Source organism: Oncorhynchus mykiss, chromosome 25, assembly GCF_057628025.1.
Source record: "Oncorhynchus mykiss isolate SJ-2025 chromosome 25, ASM5762802v1, whole genome shotgun sequence".
Lineage (NCBI taxonomy): Eukaryota > Metazoa > Chordata > Actinopteri > Salmoniformes > Salmonidae > Oncorhynchus > Oncorhynchus mykiss.
The window spans coordinates 80,695,920-80,716,103 of NC_143046.1; the positions used below are offsets into that span (position 1 = coordinate 80,695,920).

At 47.0% G+C, this 20,184-nt stretch overlaps 2 protein-coding genes across 4 annotated transcripts in view; both read right to left on the bottom strand.

Moving 5' to 3' along the window:
- Positions 1–20,184, bottom strand: part of LOC110505825 (spectrin beta chain, erythrocytic) — a 116,335-nt gene that overhangs the window by 11,823 nt on the left and 84,328 nt on the right. For all 3 annotated transcript variants that reach the window (XM_036962964.2, XM_036962963.2, XM_090221264.1), the window contains 5 exons: positions 17,791–18,035; positions 12,222–12,360; positions 11,875–11,959; positions 10,085–10,281; positions 9,659–9,808 (listed from right to left, as the gene is read on the bottom strand). In XM_036962964.2, the coding sequence (XP_036818859.2) occupies positions 9,659–9,808; positions 10,085–10,281; positions 11,875–11,959; positions 12,222–12,360; positions 17,791–18,035 (816 nt within the window). The remainder of the gene's footprint in view (positions 1–9,658; positions 9,809–10,084; positions 10,282–11,874; positions 11,960–12,221; positions 12,361–17,790; positions 18,036–20,184) is intronic.
- Positions 10,958–11,869, bottom strand: LOC149972140 (uncharacterized; the record flags this gene model as incomplete). The annotated part of the gene is made up of 1 exon (XM_090221519.1): positions 10,958–11,869. A coding segment is annotated over one exon (912 nt), but the record flags the coding sequence as incomplete, so codon positions are not given.

A 20,184-nucleotide genomic window follows, 5' to 3' on the forward strand; every position in this document is an offset into this window, starting at 1 on the left:
CAAACCTCAGATTTCCCACTTCCTGGTTGGATTTGTCTCAGGTTTTCACCTGCCATATGAGTTCTGTTATACTCACAGACATCATTCAAACAGTTTTAGAAACTTTGGAGTGTTTTATATCCAATACTACTAATAATATGCATATATTAGCATCTGGGACAGAGTAGCAGGCAGTTTACTCTGGGCACCTTATTCATCCAAGCTACTCAATACTGCCCCCCTGTCACCAAGAAGTTAAATCCTCAAAAAGTTATACATCTGCACCATTGAGAGCATGGTTGCATCACCACCTGGTATGGCAACTTCAATGTGCTACAGAGGGTAGTGCATTCGGCACAGTACATCACTGGGGCCAATCTTCCTGCCATCCAGGACCTCTATACCAGGCAGTATCAGAGGAAGGCCCTAAAAATTGTCAAAGACTCCAGCCACCCAGGGCCTCTCAAGTGGCGCAGTAGTCTAATGCATCGCAGTGCCACTAGAGATTCTGGGTTTGAGTCCAGGCTCTGTCGCAGCCGGCCGCGACCGGGAGACCCATGGTGCGGCGCACAATTTGTCCAGCGTTGTCCGGGTAAGGGGAGGGTTTGGCCGGCAGGGATGTCCTTGTCCCATCGCGTACGGGACCGTACGGGAGTTGCAGCGATGAGACAATACTGTAACCACCAATTGGATACCACGAAATTGGGGAGAAAAAGGGGTAAAAAAAATGTTTAAATTAAGACTCCAGCCACCCAAGTCATAGACTGTTCTCCCTGCTACCGCACGGCAAGTCTAGGTCTAAAAGGCTCCTTAACAGCTTCTACCTCCAAACCATAATACTGCTGAACAGCTACTACCCCAAGCCATCAGACTGCTGAACAGCTTCTACCCCCAAGCCATAATACTGCTGAACAGCTACTACCCCCAACCCATAACACTGCTGAACAGCTACTACCCCCAAGCCATAACACTGCTGAACAGCTTCTACCCCCAAGCCATAACACTGCTGAACAGCTACTACCCCCAAGCCATAACACTGCTGAACAGCTACTACCCCCAAGCCATAACACTGCTGAACAGCTATTACCCCCAAGCCAAAAGACTGCTGAACAGCTACTACCCCCAAGCCATAAGACTGCTGAACAGCTACTACCCCCAAGCCATAACACTGCTGAACAGCTACTACCCCCAAGCCATAACACTGCTGAACAGCTACTACGCCCAAGCCATAACACTGCTGAACAGCTACTAACCCCCAAGCGATAACACTGCTGAACAGCTACTACCCCCAAGCCATAACACTGCTGAACAGCTACTACGCCCAAGCCATAACACTGCTGAACAGCTACTACCCCCAAGCCATAACACTGCTGAACAGCTACTACCCCCAAGCCATAACACTGCTGAACAGCTACTACCCCCAAGCCATAACACTGCTGAACAGCTTCTACCCCCAAGCCATAACACTGCTGAACAGCTTCTACCCCCAAGCCATAATACTGCTGAACAGCTACTACCCCCAAGCCATAACACTGCTGAACAGCTACTACCCCCAAGCCATAACACTGCTGAACAGCTTCTACCCCCAAGCCATAATACTGCTGAACAGCTTCTACCCCCAAGCCATAACACTGCTGAACAGCTACTACCCCCAAGCCATAACACTGCTGAACAGCTACTACCCCCAAGCCATAACACTGCTGAACAGCTTCTACCCCCAAGCCATAACACTGCTGAACAGCTTCTACCCCCAAACCATCAGACTGCTGAACAGCTTCTACCGCCAAGCCATAACACTGCTGAACAGCTACTACCCCCAAGCCATAATACTGCTGAACAGCTATTACCCCCAAGCCATAACACTGCTGAACAGCTACTACCCCCAAGCCATAAGACTGCTGAACAGCTTCTACCTCCAAACCATAATACTGCTGAACAGCTTCTACCCCCAAGCCATCAGACTGCTGAACAGCTTCTACCCCCAAGCCATAACACTGCTGAACAGCTACTACACCCAAGCCATAACACTGCTGAACAGCTACTACCCCCAAGCCATAATACTGCTGAACAGCTACTACACCCAAGCCATAACACTGCTGAACAGCTTCTACCCCCAAGCCATCAGACTGCTGAACAGCTTCTACCCCCAAGCCATAACACTGCTGAACAGCTTCTACCCCCAAGCCATCAGACTGCTGAACAGCTTCTACCCCCAAGCCATAACACTGCTGAACAGCTTCTACCCCCAAGCCATCAGACTGCTGAACAGCTTCTACCCCCAAGCCATAACACTGCTGAACAGCTTCTACCCCCAAGCCATCAGACTGCTGAACAGCTTCTACCCCCAAGCCATAACACTGCTGAACAGCTACTACCCCCAAGCCATCAGACTGCTGAACAGCTTCTACCCCCAAGCCATAACACTGCTGAACAGCTTCTACCCCCAAGCCATCAGACTGCTGAACAGCTTCTACCCCCAAGCCATCAGACTGCTGAACAGCTTCTACCTCCAAACCATAATACTGCTGAACAGCTACTACCCCCAAGCCATAACACTGCTGAACAGCTTCTACCCCCAAGCCATCAGACTGCTGAACAGCTTCTACCCCCAAGCCATCAGACTGCTGAACAGCTTCTACCCCCAAGCCATAACACTGCTGAACAGCTTCTACCCCCAAGCCATAACACTGCTGAACAGCTTCTACCCCCAAGCCATCAGAATGCTGAACAGCTTCTACCCCCAAGCCATAACACTGCTGAACAGCTTCTACCCCCAAGCCATCAGACTGCTGAACAGCTTCTACCCCCAAGCCATAACACTGCTGAACAGCTACTACCCCCAAGCCATCAGACTGCTGAACAGCTTCTACCCCCAAGCCATAACACTGCTGAACAGCTTCTACCCCCAAGCCATCAGACTGCTGAACAGCTTCTACCCCCAAGCCATCAGACTGCTGAACAGCTTCTACCTCCAAACCATAATACTGCTGAACAGCTACTACCTCCAAGCCATAACACTGCTGAACAGCTTCTACCCCCAAGCCATCAGACTGCTGAACAGCTTCTACCCCCAAGCCATCAGACTGCTGAACAGCTTCTACCCCCAAGCCATAACACTGCTGAACAGCTTCTACCCCCAAGCCATCAGACTGCTGAACAGCTTCTACCCCCAAGCCATAACACTGCTGAACAGCTACTACCCCCAAGCCATCAGACTGCTGAACAGCTTCTACCTCCAAACCATAATACTGCTGAACAGCTTCTACCCCCAAGCCATAACACTGCTGAACAGCTTCTACCCCCAAGCCATCAGACTGCTGAACAGCTTCTACCGCCAAGCCATAACACTGCTGAACAGCTACTACCCCCAAGCCATAATACTGCTGAACAGCTATTACCCCCAAGCCATAACACTGCTGAACAGCTACTACCCCCAAGCCATAAGACTGCTGAACAGCTTCTGTTCAGATAAACATTCAATAATCTGAGATAATCAAGTCATAGACTGTTCTCCCTGCTACCGCACGGCAAGTCTAGGTCTAAAAGGCTCCTTAACAGCTTCTACCCCCAAGCCATCAGACTGCTGAACAGCTTCTACCGCCAAGCCATAACACTGCTGAACAGCTACTACCCCCAAACCATAATACTGCTGAACAGCTACTACCCCCAAGCCATAACACTGCTGAACAGCTTCTACCCCCAAGCCATCAGACTGCTGAACAGCTTCTACCCCCAAGCCATCAGACTGCTGAACAGCTTCTACCCCCAAGCCATAACACTGCTGAACAGCTTCTACCGCCAAGCCATAACACTGCTGAACAGCTTCTACCCCCAAGCCATCAGACTGCTGAACAGCTTCTACCCCCAAGCCATAACACTGCTGAACAGCTTCTACCCCCAAGCCATCAGACTGCTGAACAGCTTCTACCCCCAAGCCATAACACTGCTGAACAGCTACTACCCCCAAGCCATCAGACTGCTGAACAGCTTCTACCCCCAAGCCATAACACTGCTGAACAGCTTCTACCCCCAAGCCATCAGACTGCTGAACAGCTTCTACCCCCAAGCCATCAGACTGCTGAACAGCTTCTACCTCCAAACCATAATACTGCTGAACAGCTACTACCCCCAAGCCATAACACTGCTGAACAGCTTCTACCCCCAAGCCATCAGACTGCTGAACAGCTTCTACCCCCAAGCCATCAGACTGCTGAACAGCTTCTACCCCCAAGCCATAACACTGCTGAACAGCTTCTACCCCCAAGCCATCAGACTGCTGAACAGCTTCTACCCCCAAGCCATAACACTGCTGAACAGCTACTACCCCCAAGCCATCAGACTGCTGAACAGCTTCTACCTCCAAACCATAATACTGCTGAACAGCTTCTACCCCCAAGCCATAACACTGCTGAACAGCTTCTACCCCCAAGCCATCAGACTGCTGAACAGCTTCTACCGCCAAGCCATAACACTGCTGAACAGCTACTACCCCCAAGCCATAATACTGCTGAACAGCTATTACCCCCAAGCCATCAGACTGCTGAACAGCTTCTACCCCCAAGCCATAACACTGCTGAACAGCTTCTACCCCCAAGCCATCAGACTGCTGAACAGCTTCTACCCCCAAGCCATAACACTGCTGAACAGCTACTACCCCCAAGCCATCAGACTGCTGAACAGCTTCTACCGCCAAGCCATAACACTGCTGAACAGCTACTACCCCCAAGCCATAATACTGCTGAACAGCTATTACCCCCAAGCCATAACACTGCTGAACAGCTACTACCCCCAAGCCATAAGACTGCTGAACAGCTTCTGTTCAGATAAACATTCAATAATCTGAGATAATCAAGTCATAGACTGTTCTCCCTGCTACCGCACGGCAAGTCTAGGTCTAAAAGGCTCCTTAACAGCTTCTACCTCCAAACCATAATACTGCTGAACAGCTACTACCCCAAGCCATCAGACTGCTGAACAGCTTCTACCCCCAAGCCATAATACTGCTGAACAGCTACTACCCCCAACCCATAACACTGCTGAACAGCTACTACCCCCAAGCCATAACACTGCTGAACAGCTTCTACCCCCAAGCCATAACACTGCTGAACAGCTACTACCCCCAAGCCATAACACTGCTGAACAGCTACTACCCCCAAGCCATAACACTGCTGAACAGCTATTACCCCCAAGCCATAAGACTGCTGAACAGCTACTACCCCCAAGCCATAAGACTGCTGAACAGCTACTACCCCCAAGCCATAACACTGCTGAACAGCTACTACCCCCAAGCCATAACACTGCTGAACAGCTACTACGCCCAAGCCATAACACTGCTGAACAGCTACTAACCCCCAAGCCATAACACTGCTGAACAGCTACTACCCCCAAGCCATAACACTGCTGAACAGCTACTACGCCCAAGCCATAACACTGCTGAACAGCTACTACCCCCAAGCCATAACACTGCTGAACAGCTACTACCCCCAAGCCATAACACTGCTGAACAGCTACTACCCCCAAGCCATAACACTGCTGAACAGCTTCTACCCCCAAGCCATAACACTGCTGAACAGCTTCTACCCCCAAGCCATAATACTGCTGAACAGCTACTACCCCCAAGCCATAACACTGCTGAACAGCTACTACCCCCAAGCCATAACACTGCTGAACAGCTTCTACCCCCAAGCCATAATACTGCTGAACAGCTTCTACCCCCAAGCCATAACACTGCTGAACAGCTACTACCCCCAAGCCATAACACTGCTGAACAGCTACTACCCCCAAGCCATAACACTGCTGAACAGCTTCTACCCCCAAGCCATAACACTGCTGAACAGCTTCTACCCCCAAGCCATCAGACTGCTGAACAGCTTCTACCGCCAAGCCATAACACTGCTGAACAGCTACTACCCCCAAGCCATAATACTGCTGAACAGCTATTACCCCCAAGCCATAACACTGCTGAACAGCTACTACCCCCAAGCCATAAGACTGCTGAACAGCTTCTACCCCCTAGCCATAATACTGCTGAACAGCTTCTACCCCCCAAGCCATAACACTGCTGAACAGCTTCTACCCCCAAGCCATCAGACTGCTGAACAGCTACTACCCCCAAGCCATCAGACTGCTGAACAGCTACTACCCCCAAGCCATAACACTGCTGAACAGCTACTACCCCCAAGCCATAAGACTGCTGAACAGCTTCTACCCCCAAGCCATCAGACTGCTGAACAGCTTCTACCCCCAAGCCATAACACTGCTGAACAGCTACTACCCCCAAGCCATAACACTGCTGAACAGCTTCTACCCCCAAGCCATAACACTGCTGAACAGCTTCTACCCCCAAGCCATCAGACTGCTGAACAGCTTCTACCCCCAAGCCATAACACTGCTGAACAGCTTCTACCCCCAAGCCATAACACTGCTGAACAGCTACTACCCCCAAGCCATAACACTGCTGAACAGCTACTACCCCCAAGCCATAACACTGCTGAACAGCTTCTACCTCCAAACCATAATACTGCTGAACAGCTTCTACCCCCAAGCCATCAGACTGCTGAACAGCTTCTACCCCCAAGCCATAACACTGCTGAACAGCTACTACACCCAAGCCATAACACTGCTGAACAGCTACTACCCCCAAGCCATAATACTGCTGAACAGCTACTACACCCAAGCCATAACACTGCTGAACAGCTTCTACCCCCAAGCCATCAGACTGCTGAACAGCTTCTACCCCCAAGCCATAACACTGCTGAACAGCTTCTACCCCCAAGCCATCAGACTGCTGAACAGCTTCTACCCCCAAGCCATAACACTGCTGAACAGCTACTACCCCCAAGCCATCAGACTGCTGAACAGCTTCTACCCCCAAGCCATAACACTGCTGAACAGCTTCTACCCCCAAGCCATCAGACTGCTGAACAGCTTCTACCCCCAAGCCATAACACTGCTGAACAGCTACTACCCCCAAGCCATCAGACTGCTGAACAGCTTCTACCCCCAAGCCATAACACTGCTGAACAGCTTCTACCCCCAAGCCATCAGACTGCTGAACAGCTTCTACCCCCAAGCCATCAGACTGCTGAACAGCTTCTACCTCCAAACCATAATACTGCTGAACAGCTACTACCCCCAAGCCATAACACTGCTGAACAGCTTCTACCCCCAAGCCATCAGACTGCTGAACAGCTTCTACCCCCAAGCCATCAGACTGCTGAACAGCTTCTACCCCCAAGCCATAACACTGCTGAACAGCTTCTACCCCCAAGCCATAACACTGCTGAACAGCTTCTACCCCCAAGCCATCAGACTGCTGAACAGCTTCTACCCCCAAGCCATAACACTGCTGAACAGCTTCTACCCCCAAGCCATCAGACTGCTGAACAGCTTCTACCCCCAAGCCATAACACTGCTGAACAGCTACTACCCCCAAGCCATCAGACTGCTGAACAGCTTCTACCCCCAAGCCATAACACTGCTGAACAGCTTCTACCCCCAAGCCATCAGACTGCTGAACAGCTTCTACCCCCAAGCCATCAGACTGCTGAACAGCTTCTACCTCCAAACCATAATACTGCTGAACAGCTACTACCCCCAAGCCATAACACTGCTGAACAGCTTATACCCCCAAGCCATCAGACTGCTGAACAGCTTCTACCCCCAAGCCATCAGACTGCTGAACAGCTTCTACCCCCAAGCCATAACACTGCTGAACAGCTTCTACCCCCAAGCCATCAGACTGCTGAACAGCTTCTACCCCCAAGCCATAACACTGCTGAACAGCTACTACCCCCAAGCCATCAGACTGCTGAACAGCTTCTACCTCCAAACCATAATACTGCTGAACAGCTACTACCCCCAAGCCATAACACTGCTGAACAGCTTCTACCCCCAAGCCATCAGACTGCTGAACAGCTTCTACCCCCAAGCCATCAGACTGCTGAACAGCTTCTACCCCCAAGCCATCAGACTGCTGAACAGCTACTACCCCCAAGCCATAACACTGCTGAACAGCTACTACCCCCAAGCCATAACACTGCTGAACAGCTACTACCCCCAAGCCATCAGACTGCTGAACAGCTTCTACCCCCAAGCCATCAGACTGCTGAACAGCTACTACCCCCAAGCCATAACACTGCTGAACAGCTTCTACCCCCAAGCCATCAGACTGCTGAACAGCTACTACCCCCAAGCCATCAGACTGCTGAACAGCTTCTACCCCCAAGCCATAACACTGCTGAACAGTTAATCAAATGGCTACCCAGACAATTTACATTAACCCCCTTTTTTGTGCTGCTGCTACTCACTGTTAATTATCTATGCACAGTCACTTTACCCCTCCCTACATGTACATATTACCTCAATTACCTCAACTAACCCGTATCCCTGCACATTGACCCTTTCAACCCTGTGTATAGCCTCATTATTGTTATTTTATTGTGTTACTTTCTTTTTAACTTTAGTTTATTTATTAAATATTTTCTTACTCTGCATTGTTGGTTAGGGGCTTGTAAGTAAGCATTTCACAGTAAGGGGAAATGCATTCAGTGCGTGTGAAAAATAAGATTTGATTTGATTTGACTACATACACGAGAGAAGATTCAACACTTTGTTAACCATGTTCAGTCAATGAATGGTGGGTATGAAGACCAAAACATTAAGCGTTGTGTGAGAGGATACCTCTCACAATGGTATTACGGTCACCATTTCACACCACTGCGTTGATTATACTTGGACTATCACAATCACAGAGAAGTGATGGTGTTGATATAATCTGGTAAGGGGTAACAGGTTTCAAAGGTGGATCAAGACACATCATGAAAACCAACCTCTTCCGTTCCTGGGACAGAGTACCAATTCATCACACCCAAACATGAGAAAATAACTTGTTCAACTGTGCAACTATTGAAAATAAGGTTCCAAGATGATACATAAACATTCATCTTATGATAATTTATAAGTTCATTTATAAATGGTTAATAACTGGAGGTAAATATTGGCTCACTACTTGGCAAACACTGACTAGTTATTGCACTGTTTTGACCAATGCCATATAACGTTTTTATTCATGTTTTTCAAATGCATTTACAAATGATTTAAAAAAAAGGTTAATAATGTCATTATAACCCCTTTATAAATCCTTTATAAATGAACCTTTTTGTAAAGTGTTAGCCTCATTCATGGGCAACTCCAGTCCACGGGGGCCTGATTGGTGTAACAGTTTTGCCCGAGCCACAGCTAACACACCTGACTCCAATAATCAACTAATCATGTTCTTACGTTTAAAATGTCATAAATTTAATCAGCGGTGTTTGCTAGGGATGGCGAAAAAGTCTGACATCCATCCCTGGTCTAATTTGAGTGTTTGAATTTCTAACGTGGCTGCATGGAATTTGTCAGATTATAGTCAGGTGTGGTTTCATTGCATCCAATGGCAGTGTCCGCAATAAGGTAGCACAAAGAGACGCTTGTGGATTTGACAACTCCAATGCAGTTCCACCTCTGACACTGCCAAAACAACAGATGTCATTCTGATTAAATCTAGCCCATAATATCCTTATGTATGCCATCCATGGACAGAGAGAGAAAGATCGGAGGACTCATGGACAGAGAGCAGGACAGAATGGATATGGTCAGAGAGGGTCACTTCGTCAGTACACATTAGCTCAGTACTAACCAGTGTCTGCTCCTCGATGGTGTAGAGCTGGGAGGAATCCTCTGCAAATCCTGTGTCTTCTCTCCTGCTCTCCATCTGTGAACGCTTCTGCTCCTCTGTTACAAACTGCTGTATCTCCTGCTGCTGCTTCCTCAACTCTAGCAGCTCCAACTGAGAGAGAGAGCGAGAGAGAGAGAGACAGAGAGACAGAGAGAGAGAGAGAGAGAGAGAGAGACAGAGAGACAGAGAGACAGAGAGAGAGAGAATGTGAGAACTAACTTTCGCCCAAAAACAGGTAATGGATAGACCCATACTGTATACTGTACTTGTTTATATGGAAAATGGTGACATCAGAAAAAACTGCCAAATGAGGATGAAGCTTTACACAGATCACAGACACACAAACAAACACACACAAATACACACCCAATCCTTTCTACCACATACCGTAGTAAGTCTCTCCAGGGCTGAGAAGCGTTCCTCCCAGGTGGCAGTGGACTTCTCGAAGGCTTCGTGTCTCTTCAGTAGTTTCTCCACCTCGTTTATAGTCTGTCCCAGGTCCTTACTGGCCACGTATGGCTCCTGAGCCACTAGCCACGCCTCCGCCACTGAGGCATCCCGCGCAAACTGGCACACCTCCAACACTTGGGCACAAATAAGACAAATGTGTAAGTATGCTATTTGGGCCCGGGTCTGGTGTTTCTGTGTTCACGCTGATCTATAGACTACAGTATGAGGACGGAAGGAAAAAGGGAATGTACAGCAGTTGTTGTTGTCATTGTGGTTGTTGTGGTTGTTGTTGTCATTGTGGTTGTTGTGGTTGTTGTTGTCATTGTGGTTGTTGTGATTGTTGTTGTCATTGTGGTTGTCATTGTGGTTGTTGTCATTGTGGTTGTTGTTGTCATTGTGGTTGTTGTTGTTGTCGTTGTGGTTGTTGTTGTTGTCATTGTGGTTGTTGTTGTTGTCATTGTGGTTGTTGTGGTTGTTGTTGTCATTGTGGTTGTCATTGTGGTTGTTGTTGTTGTCATTGTGGTTGTTTTTGTTGTCATTGTGGTTGTTGTTGTTGTCATTGTGGTTGTTGTTGTTGTCATTGTGGTTGTTGTTGTTGTCATTGTGGTTGTTGTTGTTGTCATTGTGGTTGTTGTGGTTGTCATTGTGGTTGTTGTGGTTGTCATTGTGGTTGTTGTTGTTGTCATTGTGGTTGTTGTTGTCATTGTGGTTGTTGTGGTTGTTGTTGTCATTGTGGTTGTTGTCATCATTGTGGTTGTTGTCATCATTGTGGTTGTTGTTGTTGTCATTGTGGTTGTTGTTGTTGTCATTGTGGTTGTTGTTGTCATTGTGGTTGTTGTTGTTGTTGTTGTCATTGTGGTGGTTGTTGTTGTCATTGTGGTTGTTGTTGTTGTCATTGTGGTTGTTGTTGTTGTCATTGTGGTGGTTGTTGTCATTGTGGTTGTTGTTGTCATTGTGGTTGTTGTTGTTGTCATTGTGGTTGTTGTTGTTGTCATTGTGGTTGTTGTTGTTGTAATTGTGGTGGTTGTTGTTGTCATTGTGGTTGTTTTTGTTGTCATTGTGGTGGTTGTTGTTGTCATTGTGGTGGTTGTTGTTGTCATTGTGGTGGTTGTTGTTGCCATTGTGGTGGTTGTTGTTGTCATTTTGGTGGTTGTTGTTGTCATTGTGGTGGTTGTTGTTGTCATTGTGGTTGTTGTTGTTGTTGTCATTGTAGTTGTTGTTGTTGTCATTGTGGTTGTTGTTGTTGTCATTGTGGTTGTTGTTGTCATTGTGGTTGTTGTTGTCATTGTGGTGGTTGTTGTCATTGTGGTTGTTGTTGTCATTGTGGTTGTTGTTGTTGTTGTCATTGTGGTTGTTGTTGTCATTGTGGCTGTTGTTGTCATTGTGGTTGTGGTCGTTGTCATTGTGGTTGTTGTCATTGTGGTCATTGTGGTTGTTGTCATTGTGGTCATTGTGGTTGTTGTCATTGTGATTATTGTTGTCATTGTGGTTGTGTTCATTGTGGTTGTTGTTGTCATTGTGGTTGTTGTTGTCATTGTGGTTGTTGTCATTGTGGTTGTTGTTGTTGTGGTTGTTGTTGTCATTGTGGTTGTTGTTGTCATTGTGGTTGTCGTTGTCATTGTGGTTGTCATTGTCATTGTGGTTGTCATTGTCATTGTGGTTGTCGTTGTGGTTGTTGTTGTCATTATGGTTGTTGTTGTTGTCATTGTGGTTGTTGTTGTACTCACAGAGCCTGAGCCAGTCCCATCGGTCGTCCCACTTGGTCATCATCTCCTTCTTCTTCTCCATCAGCTGGATCAGTTTCTCCTTGATCTGAGGGAGAACACGGATGACAGCAACATGGATGGTCAATTGAGTTCAGTGTTTAAATGAGGTAGTCACAAGATATAGAAAAAGCCACATACTGTATCCGAAAAAATGTCAAGTGGCCCCAGGGTCTTTCACAATTCCTTTCCTTGATTCCTTGCATACTCTCTCCTCGCCTCCTTCTCAAAACACATTGGAGGAGAAGGTCTGAGGGAAGGCAAAGGCGAGGAGATAGGATGCAAAGAATTAGAGTCCTGGTGTTCCTCACCTCAGCAGAGTATTTGTGTTTGCATGCCAGCAGAGCCTTGCCGTGCGCCACACAGTCAGAGAACTTTGGTCCACGCTGGTCGATCTCAGCCCTGATCCCCTGGTGGTACTTCATAAGAAGCTCTACTGATGACACATCCCTGAGGAGAGATAGGTAGAAACAACCTGTTATCATCTAACTTTATCTCTCCATTCTCTATCACTCCATCTCTCCAGCCTCCATCTCTCTAGCCTTTCTCTCCAGCAGCCTCTTTCTCTCCAGCCTCTCTCTTCATCCTATATCTCTCTATCCTCTAACTCGATCTAGCCTCTCGCTCTCGCCTCTATCTCTCATCCCTCTCTCTCCTTCCTTTATCTCTCCTTCCTATATCTCTCTCCATCCTCTCTTTTCATCCTCTAACTCTCTCTTGCATCTATCTCTCCCGCCTCTATCTCTCCATCCTCTATCTCTCTCTACTCTATCCATCTCCCCATCCTCTATCTCTCTATCGTCTATCACTCCATCGTTATCTCTCTCTACTCTATCACTCTCTCTCCATCTCTCCATCCTCTCTTTTCATCCTCTAACTCTCTCTTGCCTCTATCTCTCCATCCTCTATCTCTCTCTACTCTATCCTCTATCTCTCTATCGTCTATCACTCCATCGTTATCTCTCTCTACTCTATCACTCTCTCTCCATCTCTTCATCCTCTAACTCTCTCACCCTCTATCTCTCACCCTCTCTCTATCTCTCAATCATCTCTCTCCATCCTCTATCTCTCTACTCTATCTCTCTCTCTCTCTCTCTCTCTCTCTTTATCTCTCCAACCTCTCTCTCCATCCTATATCTCCAACCTCTATCTCTGCATCCTCTATCCCTCCAGCCTTTATCTCTCCATCTCTCCCGCCTCTATCTCTCCAGACTCTATCTCTCAACTCTAGCTCTCTCTAGCCTCTATCTCTCACCCTCTTACTCTCCATCATATATATCTTTATCCTCTAACTCTCTATCTCTTCATCCTCTATCTCTCTCTATTCTATCTATATCCTCTCTCTTTCCTTTCTCTCCTTCCTATATCTCTCTCCTTCCTCTATCTCTTCATTCTCTCTCTTTATTCTATCTCTCCAACCTCTATCTCTATCCTCTATCTCTCCTTCCTATATATCTCTTCATCCTCTATCTCGCTGTACTCTCTCTCTATCTCCTCATACTCTCTCTCTCCATTCTCTCTCTCTCCATCCTCTATCTCTTCATCCTCTATCTCACTGTACTCTCTTTCTCTATCTCTTCATCCTCTATTCAATCCAATTCAATTCAAGGGGCTTTATTGGCATGGGAAACACGTGTTAACATTGCCAAAGCAAGTGAGGTAGATAATGTACAAAAGTGAAATAAACAATAAAAATTAACAATAAACATTACACATACAGAAGTTTCAAAACAATAAAGACATTACAAATGTCATATTATATATATACAGTGTTGTAACGATGTACAAATGGTTAAAGTACAAAAGGGAAAATAAATAAATATAAATATGGGTTGTATTTACAATGGTGTTTGTTATTCACTGGTTGCCCTTTTCTTGTGGCAACAGGTCACAAATCTTGCTGCTGTGATGGCACACTGAGGTATTTCACCCAGTAGATATGGAGTTTATCAAAATTGGGTTTGTTTTCAAATTCTTTGTGGATCTGTGTAATCTGAGGGAAATATGTGTCTCTAATATGGTCATACATTTGGCAGGAAGTTAGGAAGTGCAGCTCAGTTTCTACCTCATTTTGTGGGCAGTGTGCACATAGCCAGGTCTGCCTGCGGCGGCCTTTCTCAATGGCAAAGCTATGCTCACTGAGTCTGTACCTAGTCAAAGCTTTCCTTAAGTTTGGGTCAGTTACAGTGGTCAAGTATTCTGCCACTGTGTACACTCTGTTTAGGGCCAAATAGCATTATAGTTTGCTCTGTTTTTTTGTTAATTCTTTCCAATGTGTCAAGTAATTATCTTTTTGTTTTCTCATGATTTGATTGGGTCTAATTGTGTTGCTGTCCTGGGGCTCTGTGGGGTGTGTTTGTGTTTGTGAACAGAGCCCCAGGACCAGCTTGCTTAGGGGACTCTTCTCCAGGTTTATCTCTCTGTAGGTGATGGCTTTGTTATGGAAGGTTTGGGAATCGCTTCCTTTTAGGTGGTTATAGAATTTAACGGCTCTTTTCTGGATTTTGATAATTAGTGGGTATTGGCCTAATTCTGCTCTGCATGCATTATTTGGTGTTTACATTGTACACTGAGGATATTTTTGCAGGAATCTGCATGCAGAGTTTCAATTTGGTGTTCCTCCCATTTTGTGAAATCTTGGTTGGTGAGCGGACCCCCCTCTATCTCTCTCTGCTCTCTTTCTCTCTACCCTCTCTTTCTCCACCCTCTCTTTCTCCACTCTCTATCGCTCTATCCTCTATCGCTCTATCCTCTATCTCTCTCTGCTCTCTTTCTCCACCCTCTCTCTCTCCATCCTATATCGCTCTCTCTCTGCTCTTTTACTCCACCCTCTCTCTCTCCATCCTCTATCGCTCTATCCTCTATCTCTCGCTGCTCTCTTTCTCCACCCTCTCTCTCTCCATCCTCTATCGCTCTATCCTCTATCTCTCTATCCTCTCTCTCCACCCTCTCTCTCTCCACCCTCTATCGCTCCACCCTCTCTTTCTCCACCCTCTCTTTCTCCGCCCTCTCTCTCTCTCTCCATCCTCTATCCTCTATCTCTCACTACTCTCTTTCTCCACCCTCTCTCTCCACTCTCTCTCTCCACCCTCTATCGCTCCATCCTCTATCGCTCCATCCTCTATCGCTCCATCCTCTATCGCTCCATCCTCTATCTGCTCTCTTTCTCCACCCTCTTTTTCTCCACCCTCTCTCTCCATCCTCTATCGCTCTATCCTCTATCTCTCACTGCTCTCTTTCTCCACCCTCTCTCTCCACCCTCTCTCTCCACCCTCTATCGCTCCATCCTCTATCGCTCCATCCTCTATCGCTCCATCCTCTATCGCTCCATCCTCTATCGCTCCATCCTCTATCTGCTCTCTTTCTCCACCCTCTCTTTCTCCACCCTCTCTCTCTCCATCCTCTATCGCTCTATCCTCTATCGCTCTATCCTCTATCTCTCTCTGCTCTCTTTCTCCACCCTCTCTCTCTCCATCCTATATCGCTCTCTCTCTGCTCTCTTTCTCCACACTCTCTCTCCATCCTCTATCGCTCTATTCTCTATCTCTCTCTGCTCTCTTTCTCCCCCCTCTCTCTCTCCATCCTCTATCGCTCTATCCTCTATCTGCTCTCTTTCTCCACCCTCTCTCTCTCCATCCTCTATCGCTCTATCCTCTATCGCTCTCTCTGCTCTCTTTCTCCACGCTCTCTCTCTCCATCCTATATCGCTCTCTCTGCTCTCTTTCTCCACACTCTCTCTCTCCATCCTCTATCGCTCTATCCTCTATCTCTCTCTGCTCTCTTTCTCCACCCTCTCTCTCTCCATCCTCTATCGCTCTATTCTCTATCTCTCTATCCTCTCTCTCCACCCTCTCTCTCTCCACCCTCTCTCTCGCCACCCTCTCTCTCTCCACCCTCTCTTTCTCCACCCTCTCTTTCTCCGCCCTCTCTCTCTCTCTCCATCCTCTATTGATCTATCCTCTATCTCTCTATCCTCTCTCTCCACCCTCTCTCTCTCCACCCTCTCTCTCTCCACCCTCTCTCTCTCCACCCTCTCTTTCTCCACCCTCTCTTTCTCTGCCCTCTCTCTCTTTCTCCATCCTCTATCCTCTATCTCTCACTACTCTCTTTCTCCACCCTCTCTCTCCACTCTCTCTCTCCACCCTCTATCGCTCCATCCTCTATCGCTCCATCCTCTATCGCTCCATCCTCTATCGCTCCATCCTCTATCGCTCCATCCTCTATCGCTCCATCCTCTATCGCTCTATCGTCTATCTCTCACTGCTCTCTTTCTCCACCCTCTCTCTCCACCCTCTATCGCTCCATCCTCTATCGCTCCATCCTCTATCGCTCCATCCTCTATCGCTCTATCCTCTATCTGCTCTCTTTCTCCACCCTCTCTTTCTCCACCCTCTCTCTCTCCATCCTCTATCGCTCTATCCTCTATCGCTCTATCCTCTATCTCTCTCTGCTCTCTTTCTCCACCCTCTCTCTCTCCATCCTATATCGCTCTCTCTGCTCTCTTTCTCCACACTCTCTCTCTCCATCCTCTATCGCTCTATTCTCTATCTCTCTCTGCTCTCTTTCTCCCCCCTCTCTCTCTCCATCCTCTATCGCTCTATCCTCTATCTGCTCTCTTTCTCCACCCTCTCTTTCTCCACCCTCTCTCTCTCCATCCTCTATCGCTCTATCCTCTATCGCTCTATCCTCTATCGCTCTATCTCTCTCTGCTCTCTTTCTCCACGCTCTCTCTCTCCATCCTATATCGCTCTCTCTGCTCTCTTTCTCCACACTCTCTCTCTCTCCATCCTCTATCGCTCTATTCTCTATCTCTCTCTGCTCTCTTTCTCCACCCTCTCTCTCTCTCCATCCTCTATCGCTCTATCCTCTATCTCTCTCTGCTCTCTTTCTCCACCCTCTCTCTCTCCATCCTCTATCGCTCTATTCTCTATCTCTCTCTGCTCTCTTTCTCCACCCTCTCTCTCTCCATCCTCTATCGCTCTATTCTCTATCTCTCTATCCTCTCTCTCCACCCTCTCTCTCTCCACCCTCTCTCTCTCCACACTCTCTCTCTCCACCCTCTCTTTCTCCACCCTCTCTTTCTCCGCCCTCTCTCTCTCTCTCCATCCTCTATTGCTCTATCCTCTATCTCTCACTGCTCTCTTTCTCCACCCTCTCTCTCCACCCTCTCTCTCTACCCTCTATCGCTCCATCCTCTATCGCTCCATCCTTTATCGCTCCATCCTCTATTGCTCCATCCTCTATCCTCTATCTGCTCTCTTTCTCCACCCTCTCTTTCTCCACCCTCTCTCTCTCCATCCTCTATCGCTCTATCCTCTATCGCTCTCTCTCTCTGCTCTCTTTCTCCACCCTCTCTCTCTCTCCATCCTCTATCGCTCTCTCTCTCTGCTCTCTTTCTCCACCCTCTCTCTCCATCCTCTATCTCTCTCTGCTCTCTTTCTCCACCCTCTCTCTCTCTCCATCCTCTATCGCTCTATCCTCTATCGCTCTATCTCTCTCTGCTCTCTTTCTCCACCCTCTCTCTCCCTCTATCCTCTATCGCTCCATCCCTCTATCTCTCCATCCTGTCACCCAAACAGCAGCTCTACTGATGGCATGTCCCTGGGGAGAGGTAGAAAGGTTATCATCTAACTTTATCGCTCTCTCTCTCCATCCCCTCACCCCTCCATATTGCCTGTCCACTCTCCTCCGTTTCCTATTGTGTAGTCATGAAGATGCTTTTCTATGCATATATTCAGTACGAGCGGGAATTAAACCCACAACTGTGGTGTTGCCAACACCTGGCTCCAACGGAGACATGGGACCTCCTTGCCTCCCCCCGCAGTCTTGGTTGCACTAGCTAGCTAGAATTTATGTCAACAGTCGGTCACAAGAGTTTACCGTGGTTTCTCCTGTGTCTCTATTTGCTGTATGGTGCTCTCCATCCAGGCCATCAGGTCTCGGACCATGGTGAAGAAGCGGAACTTGTCAGCTGTCTCCTCCAGGCGTTTCCTGCGGCCGTCACAGGCATCCAGAAGAGCCTTCCAGGCCTCCACCACGTCCTTCTCCTGGGCCTGGATCTCTGTAGCCTGGTCCCCAGCATACTGGGCGTGCAGACGGGCCGCTGTCTCCTGGAACTGCTGCACCTTGTGGGGGAGAAGGAGGGAGGTGGAGGTGCTTTTTCTATATCTATAAAAAATGATACTGTTATACTATGGTGGTGACAGAGAGAAACCTGAATGTAGAAGACTTTCATGCCCTCTAAGTTAGATGCTGTTCTTTTCTTTATGGCCCTTTGAGCCGGATTTGAACAACTCCAATCACAACTGGGGTTCAGGGATATTGCAATGTGTTGCTACAGGGAGCCCTGCATGCCATACACAAACAAACGCTGTCTTTAGCTCCACCCATCAGAACACACTGCGGTGTACCTTTTTAGCTTTGCTTTACCTCGGGGTGCTTTTCAGTCTTTATTGTTGCTGTTTTTTTATCCTCATGTTTATTGTGTAGTAAATATTTCAGCTTTTATTTTCATTCGTTTTCATTCGTTTTTTCCATGATGCATATTGAGTTGCATTTCATGTCTGAAATGTGCTGTATAAATACATCTTGATATGATTACTCACCTTGATATAACTTGAACTGTACAGTCGTGGCCAAACGTTTTGAGAATGACACAAATATTAATTTTCACAAAGTCTGCTGCCTCAGTGTCTTCAGATATTTTTGTCAGATGTTACTATGGAATACTGAAGTATAATTACAAGCATTTTATAAGTGTCAAAGGTTTTTATTGACAATTACATGAAGTTGATGCAAAGAGTCAATACAGTGCCTTGCGAAAGTATTCGGCCCCCTTGAACTTTGCGACCTTTTGCCACATTTCAGGCTTCAAATATAAAGATAGAAAACTGTATTTTTTGTGAAGAATCAACAACAAGTGGGACACAATCATGAAGTGGAACGACATTTATTGGATATTTCAAACCTTTTTAACAAATCAAAAACTGAAAAATTGGGCGTGCAAAATTATTCAGCCCCTTTACTTTCAGTGCAGCAAACTCTCTCCAGAAGTTCAGTGAGGATCTCTGAATGATCCAATGTTGACCTAAATGACTAATGATGATAAATACAATCCACCTGTGTGTAATCAAGTCTCCGTATAAATGCACCTGCACTGTGATAGTCTCAGAGGTCCGTTAAAAGCGCAGAGAGCATCATGAAGAACAAGGAACACACCAGGCAGGTCCGAGATACTGTTGTGAAGAAGTTTAAAGCCGGATTTGGATACAAAAAGATTTCCCAAGCTTTAAACATCCCAAGGAGCACTGTGCAAGCGATAATATTGAAATGGAAGGAGTATCTGACCACTGCAAATCTACCAAGACCTGGCCGTCCCTCTAAACTTTCAGCTCAAACAAGGAGAAGACTTATCAGAGATGTAGCCAAGAGGCCCATGATCACTCTGGATGAACTGCAGAGATCTACAGCTGAGGTGGGAGACTCTGTCCATAGGACAACAATCAGTCGTATATTGCACAAATCTGGCCTTTATGGAAGAGTGGCAAGAAGAAAGCCATTTCTTAAAGATATCCATAAAAAGTGTTGTTTAAAGTTTGCCACAAGCCACCTGGGAGACACACCAAACATGTGGAAGAAGGTGCTCTGGTCAGATGAAACCAAAATTGAACGTTTTGGCAACAATGCAAAACGTTATGTTTGGCGTAAAAGCAACACAGCTGAACACACCATCCCCACTGTCAAACATGGTGGTGGCAGCATCATGGTTTGGGCCTGCTTTTCTTCAGCAGGGACAGGGAAGATGGTTAAAATTGATGGGAAGATGGATGGAGCCAAATACAGGACCATTCTGGAAGAAAACCTGATGGAGTCTGCAAAAGACCTGAGACTGGGACGGAGATTTGTCTTCCAACAAGACAATGATCCAAAACATAAAGCAAAATCTACAATGGAATGGTTCAAAAATAAACATATCCAGGTGTTAGAATGGCCAAGTCAAAGTCCAGACCTGAATCCAATCGAGAATCTGTGGAAAGAACTGAAAACTGCTGTTCACAAATGCTCTCCATCCAACCTCACTGAGCTCGAGCTGTTTTGCAAGGAGGAATGGGAAAAAAGTTCAGTCTCTCGATGTGCAAAACTGATAGAGACATACCCCAAGCGACTTACAGCTGTAATCGCAGCAAAAGGTGGCGCTACAAAGTATTAACTTAAGGGGGCTGAATAATTTTGCACGCCCAATTTTTCAGTTTTTGATTTGTTAAAAAAGTTTGA